The following is a 16,194-nucleotide window of genomic DNA, read 5'->3' on the forward strand; positions in this document are numbered from 1 at the left end:
TCTTGTCTCTTCTCACAATTCAAGTTCCTAAAATCAACCCACCCGCGCCTGCAACATGGCTTCATCCCAGAGGTCGCAATCGGGTACCCGTACCCTACCCGATACCCGGCCGGGTACGGGTAGCCGGGTATCGGGTAGGGAACGGGTACCCGATTGCGACCCTGGTGCGGCCGGGTACGGGTACGGGTAAGGAATCAAAACCCGTTTGCGACTTCTGGGGCAAATGAACATGCCCTGACTCTGCTGATGAGACACCGCGTGGTGGAAACGGCTCACAGAGTTTGTGTGTTTTGGGTTGTCTTTCAAATCGACGCCGCTGACGAACACGCGCTTCCAGAATGCCGTGACGAGCGGCGTGGGACGTACTTTCGTGTCTCATCAAGACGGCTACGCGAAGGGAAACATCGTTCGCTTATTTATTTTCTTATTTGCATTCTCCACAACGATACCCATGATTATTCTGAGGCGGGGGGAGGGAGGGTGGAGGTGGATAAAACGAAGGGCGCTGCTTTGTGAGATCAGCGGCCGTGCGAGGCAAGAGAATAAACTCAAAACGTGTGGTTTGAGTTTAAGACTTGAGCGGGGACAGGGAGTCAACAGCTTGGACGGCTGGGGGAGGGGGAGGGCGTTTCAGAATCTATACATCCTTAGGGTACAACGACTTTGTACTTATTTTTGTTAGGAGGGGGTAGTGGGGAGTGCGAAGGTATAGGCTGCAGCGTGGAGACGGTGCAGGACAACTGTTGAATGTAAACCGTGACGTTTTAAGGGCTATTCGTGGGGGGGCCTGGGTCAGGGGCGTGGAGAGGAGTGATTTTGATTGGGGGGGAGCACAATATTCTGACTGAGAGCCGCTGCTATAAGATTATCATGATGGACATTTCCGGTTTTTATGTTCGTTTTTGTATTACTTAGGTCATAGATGATCACCATCACGTCATTATTCGTATTCAAATCATTGGGCCCTGGTTCCTCCTGGTGAGAATCAGCCCCTGCTCGACTCTGAAGGTGGAAGATTACTGAATGAACTCAGTACCATGACTTGTCGGCGAACGAAAGGAGTTTATAAACAAAATCAAACTTCAAATCTAGAATCAGTTTATAAACGGTCAATCCATCAATTTAAAAAAAATGTTAAGAATGCGCGCCACAATCAGCAACAAAGCTCAGACGAAAGCGCTGATGGTAATGAGAAAACTAAACTCAATGAAGCTAAACAGAAGAGATAAGTAAATGTGTTTCGCCTGGACTTTAAAGCACCGATCGTCACAGCTTCAGCGCACTTCAGCCGGCGTATGGGGTGCTACTCTGTACACACATTCACACAGAGTAAGAAGGAGTCTAATTAAGCGCAGTCTTTGACATTTTTTAATGAAAGATCGTTCATATTGTATGTACATTGTTAAAATACATTGTTACGTTTGTCATTCATATTATGTTTGATTTATATATATGATGCAGGGTGACACAGAGATGAACATTAATACGATGCAGATGACCCTATCCACCCAGATTCAATTCCTAACCATGCAATTCATATCGTTGGTGGCAAATTGGGTTCTGAATCTGGCATGGGCATCCCCTAGGTCGACTCAGCCTTGAGTACAATACTCGGTGCGGTGTGCAAACATTAGCAAGGGGAACATATATAAAGAGGCGGCCGTGAGTGCTTGGTGCTGGCCACACCACCCCCTCTCCACACTTGTGACGGCCCTAATAGGTGCTCGCAAACTGCGCTCGAAGCATCGGCAGGAACTCGGCACGTTCGTCGCAGGGCAACGTGGTCCAGGAGCTCGATGGCAAATGTCGAGGTGCTGCTGCTCGCCACGGCCAGAGGGCTTCAGGAGAGAGAGTGAGAGAGTTGGTGTCGTTTCGCTGTTCCTCCTCCTCCTCCGTTGAAGGAGCGCAGACCGCAGTTGGGTTTACGACGCGGTCCGCAGTTTCGGTTGCATGGCCACAGACGCACTCGGGTGGCCTGTCTTTAATTTTCCACTTGTCATTTGATGCAACACACGCACGCCCGCACGCACACACGGATACTGCCCACACACTGCGCACGTGTGCGTCCCCCATGTCCCCTGTGTCCCCTGTGTCCGCGTGTTACGGGACGCGGCGATTTCATCGATGAATCGCTTAGATAAATCACGATGCAGGCTTCGACGAACCGTGCGTTCGAGGATTGCTCGTTCTCGATTTTCGCAAAATCGATGACCCTTGTTGGGCTCATGGAACCAACTGGACGGAGCTGAGGGACGCGGGAGAGAGAGAACAAAATGTAGACAGAGACAGGAGGAGCCGAGCTGTACAAAACGAGACGGGCAGTATGGGGACAAGGCAATCGAGACAGACGTACAGACAAGACACACACACACACACAAGATCGCACGGGCGAGTACGAATCGGACACGACACCACCGAGACCAAAAACCAAATGAATGTTCATTCGAAATAACCGACGGCGAAACGTGAGGTCCGGATCGCCGCCGCCGCCGCCGAGGGAACGGTGGGGGGGGGGGGGTTGGTGAATCTCGGCGTCACGAACGCTTCGGTATCAATCGCTCCCCCACTGCTGCGTGCAGACTTATTGTGCCCGGTGGGTTTATTGATCCCGTACATGCACACGGCGTTGTCCGACACCATAAATAATACCGCACGTACGAGTTTTCTGATCTCCATAAAATGTACACGGTGCAGTCCGATTTCAAACACGAGTGTGGGGATTTTTTTTTTTATATGACATCATGTCTTGTGATTTTATGATCCAATGAATGTGTATGGGATTTTATGATTCCATAAGTGTGTATGGGATTCTAGGACCACATTAATGTATATGGGATTGTTAGATCCCATACATCTATATGGGATTTATTTGTACCCCATGTGTATGGGATTTTATGTTCTCATAAATGTACATGGGATTTTATAATCCCAAAAATGCACGTGAATTTATGATTCCCATAAATGTATATTGGATTGTATGACCCCATACATTTATATGGGGTATTTTTGTACCACATGTGTATGGGATTTTATGATCCCATAAATGCACGTAAATTTATGATTCCCATAAATGTATATGGGATTGAGCGCAAAACTGTATACGGCTTGTTTGAGGATTTTGTTGAATTCTGTGTGGATTAGACACGAATCACATAACGATGCAGCTCCCCAACCCTCCCCTTCCTCACGACTTGATTCATTAAATAGAGAGCACACATTACGGTACATTGCATCCTGATTTTGGACCGGTCGCATGAAACGTCAGCCCCCCCCCCCCCCCCCACTGAGTACAAAACAAGATGATAGTATACAGGGAGGGTATGTTACAGGCCTCGTGCTTCAGAGTATAGGTTAGACACCAGCCAACGTGCTTCCCCGTGCAACAAACACAGTCACAGTTACCACTGCCCCCCCCCCCCCCCGTTACGTACAAATGGGACTGTGTGCGTGTAAGAACTCACTTACATCGTAATTGGCCAAACATCCGAGTGTATGACCCTCCTGAACACGAGTCTTGAGACTCGGCACGTGCTCTGAAGAAGCACCTCCGATTAGCACGGTAGGGCTACGTACGGTGTGAAGTAAGTTCAACCTACATAGTTCAAGTAGCCATTGGCAGAATCAGAACCTGATAATAGTTTTTTTTTTATCCTTTATATTAAGTTCGCTTGCTTGCTTGCTTGCGCGCTTACGACCGTGCAAATCTTTCGGTCGTTTTTTATTTAAATCCTTTATATTAAGTTCGCTTGCTTGCTTGTGCGCTTACGACCGTGCAAATCTTTCGGTCGTTTTTTTACCCACTTTCCGTGATCCAATCGAGCTGACATTTTCCACACAGACTCGTTGTGCGTGACAATTAATTTTCGTGAAAATTTTTTTCCAAACTTTTACACTTTTTAGGAAAAAAAAATTACATGTAATTACCAATTGCTTAATGGTGCCAAGCAATCATCTGACCCATAGGTGGCAGCCATCTCAAGCCAGAGGACGAGAGGACTCTAGCCGCCACGCATATAAAGGATTTATAGTGAAAAACTTTGTTTTTACGGGTTAATTTTTTTACCCTTTTATCTGGCAACAAAACTGACACCTTTTTTACAAGGAGTCATGTTTGCATTGACCACAATACCTGCAGTCGGAATGCAAACAAAAACCAAAACCCTGATAATGTATGCACTGTCCTTGAAATTGATTGGTCCACACCCGAGACAGCTTTCTTTAGTGCGCCTTTTGGCGTCATCTGGTCCAACACCATGTGAGACTGGGCTCTAAAGAAAGCTGTCTCGGGTGTGGACCAATGAAATTCAAGAACAGTGCATACATTATCAGAGTTGTGTCAGTTTTGTTGCCAGATAAAAGGGTAAAAAACCAATGATCATATTTTACTACTGGCAAAGGAGATTCCAATGGTGGAATCAGAACCTATTATATATTTTAGCTTTTAATGCGATAATTTACTTGTTATTTTTGCAGGAGGGTCATGCTGCTGCTACATTGGGTTTTTATTTCAAGATGTCTTCGGCCAATTAATGACGAGTGTTTATTTTACATGTGGCCGGAAACAATCTGTGTGGCTAAATAAATTATTTACATCATGATCGTTGTCATTATTATTGATGTTGTTGTTGTCATCATGTCCCTAGAAAATAAATATATACCAATGCAACATGCAAGTAGCGTGGCCACGGTCAGGAGTCGATGCCACCTTATCTCGCCATCGCTTCCTTCCTTCTGCTAGAAGTCAACGTTGTTGCAAGCTCAATACCTAATTCTTGATTTGAAGCTTTCGTGACTGCAAGGATTCATACTCTTAGGTTTTGTTCGGTAAAGTCACGTAGGTAAAAATAAAAATAAATAAAAATTATAATAGAAATAAAATAATAAATCACTATTTTATTTCTATTATCATTTTATTAATTGTATTATTTATTTTTACCGACGTGACTTGACCTCAATACCTAACATCAACACCACCACCATGAGGTCTTCCCCTTGCTACACAGCCTTGTCCTTCAAGGACTCTCTTCGTCTCATCATCAGCATCACGTGGCTTCAGTCTGCCCTCCTCCGTCGCGACCTCGTTACACCTACAACGCCTTCCGTGAGCCACGTGCTGCCACGCCGGGGACTTTCAAGTTGCCCATCCAACCCCCGTGATGGGGACACGTGTGGTGATAAGAGACCGGCATACATGGGGGGGGGTATATGTCTCTCGACATGTGCTCTGGATTTACACAATATCGGAGGGGGTGACATCACGTGCAAGGGCTGGGAGCGATTGGCCAGACATTTGTCATCGTCGTCGTCATCAGCAGTAGTCATAGTAACCATCGTGGGCTTTGTGATGCAATACAAAACAATCAGATCCACGTGTTTTCCCTCGAGAATACACAAGGGTGCGATTCCACATAGAAAATAAACAACTCAGTCACTTCTTCAACCGAAGTGTCGTCGTCCCCAACCCAACCCCCGGGCTTCAAATGTGTCATACGTTCATCATCCGACAGCCGTCGGCGGACATTCCGTGCCAATTACGGATGTACCTGACCTCGGCACGGTGATCGCCGTTCACTTCCCACGCCGAGTGGTGGCAGACTCACGTTGTGGTCCTGTAGTTGATCGACTCTGCAGAGATGATGATGGTGATGATGGTGGTGATGATGGTGATGATGGTAATGGTAATGGTGATGATGGAGCCCGGTTAACCGTTGCTGGGATTCAAAGTAAAGATCTTAAATTGGGGAGCTCTGTTGCATTATTACTTTTACTAAGCCCTCGACCACCTCCGATTAGCACAGTTGGCTACGTACGGTGCAAAAGAAGTCCAACATACTTACAGACCAAATCACCAAATTCCAGACACCAGGGAGATAAACACAGGCACTGGAATTGAGTACAAGTAATTATCCCTGCTGTGTTGACCCTGTGCGAAATTATACATTTTTGGTGATTGGAATGCAAGGTTACACTGGAGTCAATAATAATCATTCGATATTTAAAAAGGCAAACTTATGGCATGCGCATTAACTGGGGGTTACACACTGCCCAATCCTGTTCGGTCATTCTGACTCCTTGCACCCTTCCACTGGAATTAACCTCCCCTCTACAGTCACACTGCACCATAGACTCAACACTGCCCATAGACTCAACACTGCACCATAGACTCAACACTGCCCATAGACTCAACACTGCACCATAGACTTAACACTGCACCATAGACTCAACACTGCCCATAGACTCAAAACTGCACCATAGACTCAACACTGCACCATAGACTCAACACTGCACCATAGACTCAACACTGCACCATAGACTCAACACTGCACCATAGCCGAACACTGCCCTGTACATTAAACAGTCCCCCTCTTTAACCTTCATCTGTTCCTCTCTTAAAACCCACCTCTTCTCTGTTGCCAATTCTCTTCCTCTTCTCCTCCCCTCGCCCCTCCACTCCTTCCCGTCCCTCCCCTACCCTTTGGTGATCCCGAAGTACCCCTCCATTGCTGCCGCTCATGCCTCCTCACACGCCTGCCAACTCCATCGTCCTGTCATCGTTTGGTAAGCGGCGTCAAGCGCCTTGAGTGAAGGGACTCTACGAATCAGATGAGATTATGTACAACGTCGAATGCATTAACCCACACTTTGTAAACTGAACCGGTTGAAACTATTATTTGTTTCGAATCGGTAAAACCGGAATCAACCCGTGAGCGTCTATCTTGAACCTGTTGAATTGTGACCGCTTCAATTGGTTTTGGGTTTCACCCAAACCAAACCGAAAAAGCAATGGGTTACACTCCCTGCCGACCGCATCAATCGATCGCTCGTTGCTGCCGAGCCCAAATCTCTCGAGGTGGTCCTGCAGGCACGTGTGTCTGTGTCCAGGAGAGATGATGATGATGATGATGGCGGTGATGTTGATCATGGCAGTGGTGACGACGACGACGGTGGTGGTGACGTTAACGGAAATGATGATGATCACGGCCCTGCTTATGATCGTGGTGATGTTGACTATGGAGGTTATACTAACTGATGATGGTACGACGATGGATGTGATGATTATGGCAGTGGAAATAACGATGGCAGGGGTCATGTTAATGATGACAATGGTGATGATGGTGTCGATGTTGACGCCGAAGCGTGCAGCGCTGCGTGGGGAGCGACGCTCCCGCGATGAACACGTGGGCAGCTTGGGGACCACCCCGTGTGGGAGGGGAACTGAACCCACGAGGTCGGAGGCTTCGAGGTGGTGAACCCAACGGGCCCGTCCTGTAGAAGCCTCACATGAGATCCCTTTTGCCGTTAGAGCACTAAACTAAACAAAAAAAACCGATGTCCTTTTAAGCCGTATACATATCCCATATTGCACATCGACCGTTTGTTTTCAAAGTCCTTTGCTGAAGATGGGGCACATCTCAATGTGTGCAGTTGTTTAAAAATAACCAAAAATGTGGACAAACAAGCACAACAACAACAATAATAAAATATTAAATTAAAAGAATCCCTCTTGACCACCTTCAATCACTAAGTTCTGTCCACTGGTTTTCCTCTGCTACAAATGTGCCATTGTCATCCTCCGTATAATGAGAATTTCCTTACAGTCATCATTTGGCCATTCCTATCATCATCATCATCATCACCATCCTACCTCTTCATCAAAGTAACTTGGCCATTATTCTTCTCATCATCGTCGTCGTCTTCCCCATCCCCTCTTACATGACGACGCACTTGCCCTTCATCCTCTCCTTCTTGCCGCCCTCCGCGCGAGACTTCTTGCCCTCCACGTGGAGGCTCACGTTCCTCCTCTTCTCCAGGTTGAGCAGCTCCTGGAAGAGCTCGCGCACGTTGTAGTCCATCTTGGCCGACGTCTCCATGAAGGCGCACCTCCAGGCCTTGGCCTGCGCCTCACCCTCCGTCGTCTGCACCTCGCGGGTCGTCTCGTCGCACTTGTTGCCCACCAGCATGATGGGCACGGCCTCCGTGTCGCCCTTGAGCGAGCAGATCACCTCGTAGATGGGCCTCAGCTCCTCCAGCGACTGGCGGCTCGCGATCGAGTAGACCAGCACGAACGCATGGCCACGCGAGATCGACAGCCGCTGCATGGCGGGGAACTGGTGCGAGCCCGTCGTGTCGGTGATCTGCAGCGTGCAGATGCTCTTGTCGCAGCTGATCACCTGCGGGAGGGGTGGGGGCAGGGGGTGGGTGGGCAGGGGGTGGGTGGGCAGAGCGAGCAACCGTCGGTCTCGTCCGTCCTTCCGCCGCGAGACTCGCGAGTGCCTGCACATATGGGTCTACTTGCAAGCCTGTGGGTCTCTATGTACGTCGATGGGTCTGTGTGCATCTGTCATTATACGTGTGATTATGGATCTCTATGTGAGCCTACAGGTGTTTATGCGAGTCCGTGGTTCACTATGTGAGTTAATGGCTCTCTACGTGTGAGCCTATGGGTCTCTTCGTGTGTTTATGGATTTCCATGCGAGTATACAGGTCTCTATGCCAGTCTGTGGGTTTCTATGCGAGTCTCTGATTCTCTATGCAGTCTATGGGGCTTCATGTCAGTGCGTGGGGCTGTGTGCGAGTCTTCACCGAATCAGACAAGTCATGTTCCCGGCACGCCAAACATAGTCTTGTTGGCATGTGGCTGCATCAAAGGCATTGCCGCTGCCGACTGCACGAATTTGATTCCGTGCGTTTATTTGTCTTAAACAAACATGGAGGTTCAACCTCTTTAGGACCCGCACCTTCCTATATAGGCCCCACCTCTTCCTGTTTACTTCCCACAAACTCAGGGTTGTGCTGGTTTGGGAAGCGGTGGTGGTGGTGGGGGAGTGCACACGCAGCAATAGGAGTGGTGGTGGGCGGGGACGATGGGCGGTAGGGGTTTGGCAGCTTTCCTACGGCCACGAAAGCGGCGATAGAACAATAATATACGAGCGGATCTCTGTTCCGTGCCTTCATGCGCGGTGGCTAAATGTTAACTACCTCGCCTGGTGTACAGGAGGTCGTGAGTACCATCCCAATCCTGATGCCTGTTGTATATTTGGAGTTTGCGTGTCTCTCCCTCTCTCTCTCCCCGTGGTCGCGTGGATTTTTTTTCCCGGGTCCTCCGGTTTCCCCCTCGACATTTAGAATCAACGACACGCGTTCAGAGTGTTTGGGCTGCTCTAAATTTCCACGCGGCGACAAGCCACTTCGTTGCGCTATCAATTGTGGCCAGGTCGCTTCTAAAAACAAAACAAAAACGTTGCAGTATAGCTCAGTGTGCCTTTCCTGCATAAACAAAAACAACAGTTCGTGAGTTTAGTTTCATAGTTTTAGATTTGTTGTATTCCAAGCGGCCCGACGGCTTCGCGGAACGAATACCTGGCGGTAGGTGTCCTCCACGGTGGGGATGTAGCTCTCGCGGAACGTCCCGCGCACGAAGCGCAGCACCAGCGAGCTCTTGCCCACGCCGCCGGCGCCAAACACCACCACGCGGTAGTCGTTGCTTTGCTCCGGCATGGTGCGGCGGTGGCGGTGGTGGCGATGTTGGCGGCAGCGGCGGTGGTGGCGATGTTGGCGGTGGTGGTGGCGGCAGCAGTGGTGGCAGCGGCGGTGGTGGCGATGTTGGCGGTGTTGGTGGCGGCGGTGGCGATGTTGGTGGTGGTGGCGGCGGCGGTGGCGGTCGCGGTGGCGATGTTGGCGGTGGTGGTGGCGGCAGCGGCGGCGTTGGTCGCGGTGGTGATGGTGACGTCGATGCCAGTGGTAGTGATGATCGTGGTGTTAATTGTTGTGATGTTGCATCTAATAAGGATGATGATGAAGCATCTGCTTATGATAGTGATGCTGCTGCTGATAACGATTAGGCTGATGCTCAAGTTACAGAGGATGGTGACGCTCGCCGATGATGCTTGTGATAGTGATACCGGCCGATGCTACTTACAACTCATGATGGTGATGCTACTAATGCTCTTGACAATGATGATGATGTTGTTGGTGGTGGTGGCGAGGATTCCGTTGGCACTGATACTGTCGTGATCGATAACGACGCCACTGCTGCTGACGACGCCTTTGCTACCTACGACTGCTTGCTGTTGCTGCTTGCGATGACGATCATGACGGCAACGACGACGATGATGACGATGATGATGATAACGACAATGAAAGTGACGATGCTACAATCTGCCGAGGATACTAGCTGCTGCTTCTGCTGATGGTGTTATTGCTCACGACCATGCTGTTGCTGATGCCGGTATTTGTGTTGGTGGAATTTATGCCGCTGCCGCTGCTGCTGCTTCTTGAGTCTCTGTCGCTTCAGCTCCTGCAGTTGTTGCGTCTGCCCACGGGGTTGAGAGTTAATGTTCGACTCCTGTACAAGCCCTATGCCTTCATCTACACACATCATAGACTCAGTATTGCTATAATCCGAGTAGGTACATTAATACATTATTGTAATGTTTTGTTATAAATTCACGACAATACTATCACTGTCCATTGCTGCACCGTGCTATGCTCCAACTTGTATTGTCCCCTCCCCCCCGCCGCTTTCACAAACGCACACGGACCGGAGCGGTGAAGTATGGTCGACCCACGCAGGCACGGTGAGGGGAGGGGGGGGTGACCCCACCTCATCCAGCAGTGGATAGACATAACGGTGCTGTGCGTGTGCGTCATTATCGCTGTCGCCAAGTGGGGAGGAGAGAAGCGAGGAGAGAGGTAAATGAAAAGAGAGAGAGAGAGAGATGGGGGGTGGTGGTGGTGGTGGGGTGGGAGAATGCGCCGCAAAGCAACGAGAAGCCGACACCTGCACCGCGCGTGCTCTGCGCGTGTGTGTGTTTGTGCGCCACGGCGAGGCGGCTGGGGGAGTCCCACTGATCGACTGAACGAGGTTCTCGAGACATCAAAATACAAGTGGATTTTGATGTCTCGAAAGCAAATAAAAAGGAGACAGCGGCGAAGAGCAAGGGGGGGGGAGGGAGAGGGGGTAGAGAGAGGGAGAGAGGGGGGGGGTAGAGAGAGAGGGGGGGTTAGAGAGAGGGGGGGGTTAGAGAGAGGGGGGGGGTAGAGAGAGGGGGTACAGAGAGGGGGGGGGTAGAGAGAGGGGGGGGGGATAGAGAGAGGGGGGGGTAGAGAGAGGGGGGGGGTTAGAGAGAGGGGGGGTAGAGAGAGGGAGAGGGGGGGTTAGAGAGAGAGGGGGGGTTAGAGAGAGAGGGGGGGTTAGAGAGAGGGGGTAGAGAGAGGGAGAGAGGGGGGTAGAGAGAGAGAGGGGGGGGTTAGAGAGAGGGGGTAGAGAGAGGGAGAGAGGGGGGTAGAGAGAGAGAGGGGGGGGTTAGAGAGAGGGGATAGAGAGAGGGGGTAGAGGTAAGAAGGAAATATTTCGTGAAATCTTTCATTTAAACGGGGGGGGGGGGGGGGGCACATAAAGCAAAGCATTGAAAAAAAACTCAAAAAACTGAATAATGAACGAAGCAAAGTGCCGAGCACGCCGAGCATCTTCTTGTTTCCTCTGATCGTCAAAAAATGAGTGGAGAGAGTAGGAGAGAGGAACGGAGTGGAGAGTGGCAAGAAAGTGAAAGCCGAGGAGGATGGAGCGGAGAGGTGGGGCCACCAGATGGGGAGGAGATCGGAGGGGTTCAGACATGAGAGGAGAGAAAGGGAAGGAAAGGGGATGAGGAGAGGAAAGAGGAGGGCAGTGAGAGAGAGAGAGAGAGGGGAGGCGGATAAGAGAGAGGGACTCGGAGAGAGACGGGGGAGAGAGATGGGGTGCAGCACAACCCCCACCACCTCCCCCACCACCACCCCCACCACCACCACCACCCCCACCACCACCACCACCACCCCAGCATTGTACACCCCCCCCCACCACCACCACCACCACCACCCCCACAACCACCCCCACAACCACCACCACCCCAGCATTGTACACCCCCCCCCACCCCCACCACCACCACAGCATTGTAGACCACTACCACCACCTCCCCCACCACCCTCACCACCACCACCCCAGCATTGTACACCCCCCCCCCACCACCCCCCCCCCCCCACCACCACCCCCACCACCACCCCCACAACCACCCCCACAACCACCACCACCCGCCCCATCACCCCAGCATTGTACACCACCACCCCCACCACCCCCACCACCACAGCATTTAACAGACTGTTAGGACAAGTGCTGTTTGCGAGCACCTATTCATGAGGGCTGGTACGGGCTTCATTATTATTAGGGGTGGGTGTTCAGCACCACGCCCGGCCGCCTTTGTCTCCCTGGTGGCGATGTTTACACACCGCACCAGGTACTCATTAGAGGCTGAGTCGACCTAGGGGAGGCCCACGACCGGTTCAGATAATCGCCACTGGCATTGTTGGTGGCCGTGAGTGGGAATCGAACTCGGGTCGCCGGGTTCATTGATCCGCTGCGCTAACCACTGCACTACCGCGCTCCCCCAACACCACCACCAACGACCACCACCACCAACCACCACCAACCACCACAGCCAACGTAAAAACCACCACGGCCATCTCTCACATACCACCACCACCAATAACAACAACAACAACAACAACGCTACAAACATCGTGTTACACCACAACAACCACCACCATCACCACCAGTGACACAACCACCACTACCACCACCACCATCATCACCACCACCACGACCGAAACAACTTCACCTGCACATCGATATCGCCACGATAAATTCCACCACCACCACTGCAACAACACTCGGACTGCCACCAACCAAGATCACCCACAAGCACCCCATAATAACAGCTGCCACCCATCACTAACATCGCCACCACCACCACAATCAACATCACGGCTGTACATCAACATCACCGTCACTGCCACTACCACCATCACGATCAACATCATCACTTTCCACCACTACCACAACGAACAAAACAAACGCCAACTTTACAATCACCACCATCAACGCTACGACAACAACAACAACCCCCCATCATCACCCACCACCACCAGGACATCACCACGATTGCCACCGTCACGACCATTTCAACCAGCATCTCCACCACCACCACAACCACCACCACCACAACCGCTGCCACCCATCGCAACCAGAATTGACATCACCACCGTCAGAACCGCCAAAAAACACCATCACCACAACAGAAACTTCCATCCATCGCATCCATCATCACTCGCCACCCATCTCCACCACACTGTTCAGCACCATCACAACATCCACCACTACCACCACCACCATCAAATATAACAACAGCAATAATCGCCTCCCCATCACCACCATCATCAACAACATCACCACGACTGCCACGACCATCACCACCAACAACATCGCCCCCACCACCACCACAACTTCCACCACCAGCATCACCACTATAAATCAACATCACGACCACCACTGCCACCACCACTACCACCTCCACCACCAGCCACGCACACCACAAACAACACCACCACCGCAACAACAACAACAACCACCTCCCACATCACCATCATCCAACACCATCAACACAGCTCGTACCAACTTCAGATAAAAGCTATGTGCGCTAACGCGATGGAACATATAATCACCATCATCATCATCCATCGCCATCACGCTCTCCACAGCGTCATCCGTACATCATCATCATCATCACCCCTTCTTTACCATCATCATGATTATCCCTACAGCATCACTCTACATCCCGTGCAACGATACCTTAATACTGCACACCATCAACTCTACAACATCAACATGATCACGAGATCATCACCATCGCCACGACATCATCATAACCTCGACAGCACCTCCCCTACACCATCACTTTTCAGCGTCATTCCTACATCAACAACATCACCCCTACATTAGTATCATCACCCCTACATCATTATTCATGTAACATCATTCCGACATCATAATCTGTGCATCCCCACTGCATCACCTTCACCACGACAGAACCATCATCCCTACATCATCACCACGACAACATCATCCCTGGATCATCAAATCGACATAATCCCTGCATCACCACCACCAGCACAGGCGCATCAACACCCCTGCAGTATCACCATCAAACCCGTTGCAGCTTCACCATCAATATCTTCATCATCATCGCTGCAGCAGCATTATCATCACCTCTGCAGCAGCAGCATCATCATCATCATCCCTACATCATCATCACCTCCGCAGCAGCAGCATCATCATCCCAACAGAATACAAATAACGTCCGGAGCACGACATACACCGCCTGCCACTGCGCCGGCCCTGTCTATAGAGGTGCGAAGCAACACGATGAACACCATCACCAACACCATCATCACCAGCAACAACATCATCATCATCAGCATCACAATCACCCCCCCCCCTCTCTCTGCTCACCTTGCCGGGAGAGCCGCGTGCCGGAATGCGACCGCGTCTTGAGCAGTCGCGATGGAAAGCGCTTCCCCCTCTCCCCTCCCTTCCCTCTCTCCCTCTTCCTCCTCCTCCCTCTCCCTCTTCCTCCCTCCTCCTGCTCCTCAGTGCGGGAGTCACGGCGAGGGGAGGGTGGAGGGGTTCTGGGGAGGGGGCAGCGGGCGGGGAGATGGGGGGAGGGGGGAAGGCCGCGGGGGCGGAGGGGTGGCACGGATGGAGGAATAGTGGGGACTGTGTGTGTGTAGGGTGTGTGTGTGCTGTGTGTGTGTGCTGTGTGTGTGTGCTGTGTGTGTGTGTAGGGTGAGTGTGTGCAGGGTGTGTGTGTAGGGTGTGTGTGCTGTGTGTGTGTGCTGTGTGTGTGTGCTGTGTGTGTGTGTGCTGTGTGTGTGTGCTGTGTGTGTGTGCTGTGTGTGTGTGCTGTGTGTGTAGGGTGTGTGTGTGTATAGGGTGTGTGTGTGTATAGGGTGTGTGTGCAGGGTGTGTGTGCAGGGTGTGTGTGTGCAGGGTGTGTGTGTGTAGGGTGTGTGTCGGGTGTCTGTGTGTAGGGTGAGTGTGTGTGTGCAGGGTCTGTGTGTGTGTGCAAGGTGTGTGTGTAGGGTGTGTGTGCTGTGTGTGTGTGCTGTGTGTGTGTGCTGTGTGTGTGTAGGGTGTGTGTGTGTGTAGGGTGTGTGTGTGTAGGGTGTGTGTGCAGGGTGTGTGTGCAGGGTGTGTGTGTGCAGGGTGTGTGTGTGTAGGGTGTGTGTCGGGTGTCTGTGTGTAGGGTGAGTGTGTGTGTGTGCAGGGTCTGTGTGTGTGTGCAAGGTGTGTGTGTGTGCAGGGTGTGTGTGTATGCAGGGTGTGTGTGTGCAGGGTGTGTGTGTGTGTAGGGTGTGTGTGTAGGGTGTGTGTGTGTGCAGGGTGTGTTTGTGTGCAGGGTGTGTGTATGCAGGGTGTGTGTGTATGCAGGGGGTGTGCGTGTGTTGAGTTGTGGGGAGCGGTTGTGTAATGGTTAGGTTGCTGCGCTATGAACCCGGCAGCTCGGGTTCGACTCCACGGCTAACACCGGTGACAATTATCTGGACCGATCATGGGCATCCCCTAGGTCGACTCAGCCTCAAATGAGTAGCTGGTGCAGTGTGTAAACATCGCCACTAGGAAGACAAAGGCGGCCGGGCGTGGTCCTGGCCACCCATCCCCACGTGTGCCGTGCCGGCCTTCATATGTGCTATTCGCTAACAGCACTTGCCCCAACAGTCTGTTAAGGCTATACGGGGGATCTTTGTCTTGGTGTGGTTGTGTATGTGTTAGGGATGTTTGAGGCATAATTTAAGATTGTATTTTTTCACATTTTCAGATGTCAGCGTTATTAACCCTTTAAGAACTGTCCCATGTTATGAACGATGTTCACATTTTTATTGTAATCTTAGTCAGGTTAACGTAATTGTACGACAACAGTTTTCATATTGTTAGGTTTTTTCGGTAAAGTCACGTAGGTACCTACGTTGTCGTGTGTGACTTTACCGAAAAAACCTAAGAATATGAATCCTTGCAGTCACGAAAGCTTCAAATCTAGAATGAACGGTTTTCATATTTTTAGTAACTTGGAAAAAACAAAGTGACGTCCAGTGCGTCCTCACGTTTTCGGACAAATCCTAAACAGGCAATTACATCAGAAAGGTCACGACTTTTTTTTATATATCAAGGCCAGATTGCCACGGGAATCTGGAACACATCCCTGGTGTATATGTGTTCATATAGATGTGTGCAATTGCATACTGTACTCTGTATGCATGCATGCATACATGCAGTGTGTATAAGCACGTATGGACGGATTTGGGTTCAAGATAGGGGCCCAGTAG

At 50.9% G+C, this 16,194-nt stretch overlaps 1 protein-coding gene across 1 annotated transcript; it reads right to left on the reverse strand.

Annotated features, from left to right (window-relative positions):
• Nucleotides 1-5,746: 5,746 nt before the first annotated feature.
• DIRAS2 (DIRAS family GTPase 2) lies at nucleotides 5,747-14,384 on the reverse strand. Its single transcript, XM_078605523.1, has 3 exons — nucleotides 14,324-14,384; nucleotides 9,361-10,312; nucleotides 5,747-8,171 (listed from the first exon to the last, which is right to left on the reverse strand). The coding sequence occupies exons 2-3, from the start codon at nucleotides 9,496-9,498 to the stop codon at nucleotides 7,710-7,712; spliced, it is 600 nt and encodes a 199-aa protein (XP_078461649.1). The 5' UTR covers nucleotides 9,499-10,312; nucleotides 14,324-14,384; the 3' UTR covers nucleotides 5,747-7,709.
• Nucleotides 14,385-16,194: the final 1,810 nt, after the last annotated feature.

This window comes from Lampetra planeri, chromosome 24 (genome assembly GCF_965212315.1).
Source record: "Lampetra planeri chromosome 24, kcLamPlan1.2.h2, whole genome shotgun sequence".
NCBI classification, from domain to species: domain Eukaryota; kingdom Metazoa; phylum Chordata; class Hyperoartia; order Petromyzontiformes; family Petromyzontidae; genus Lampetra; species Lampetra planeri.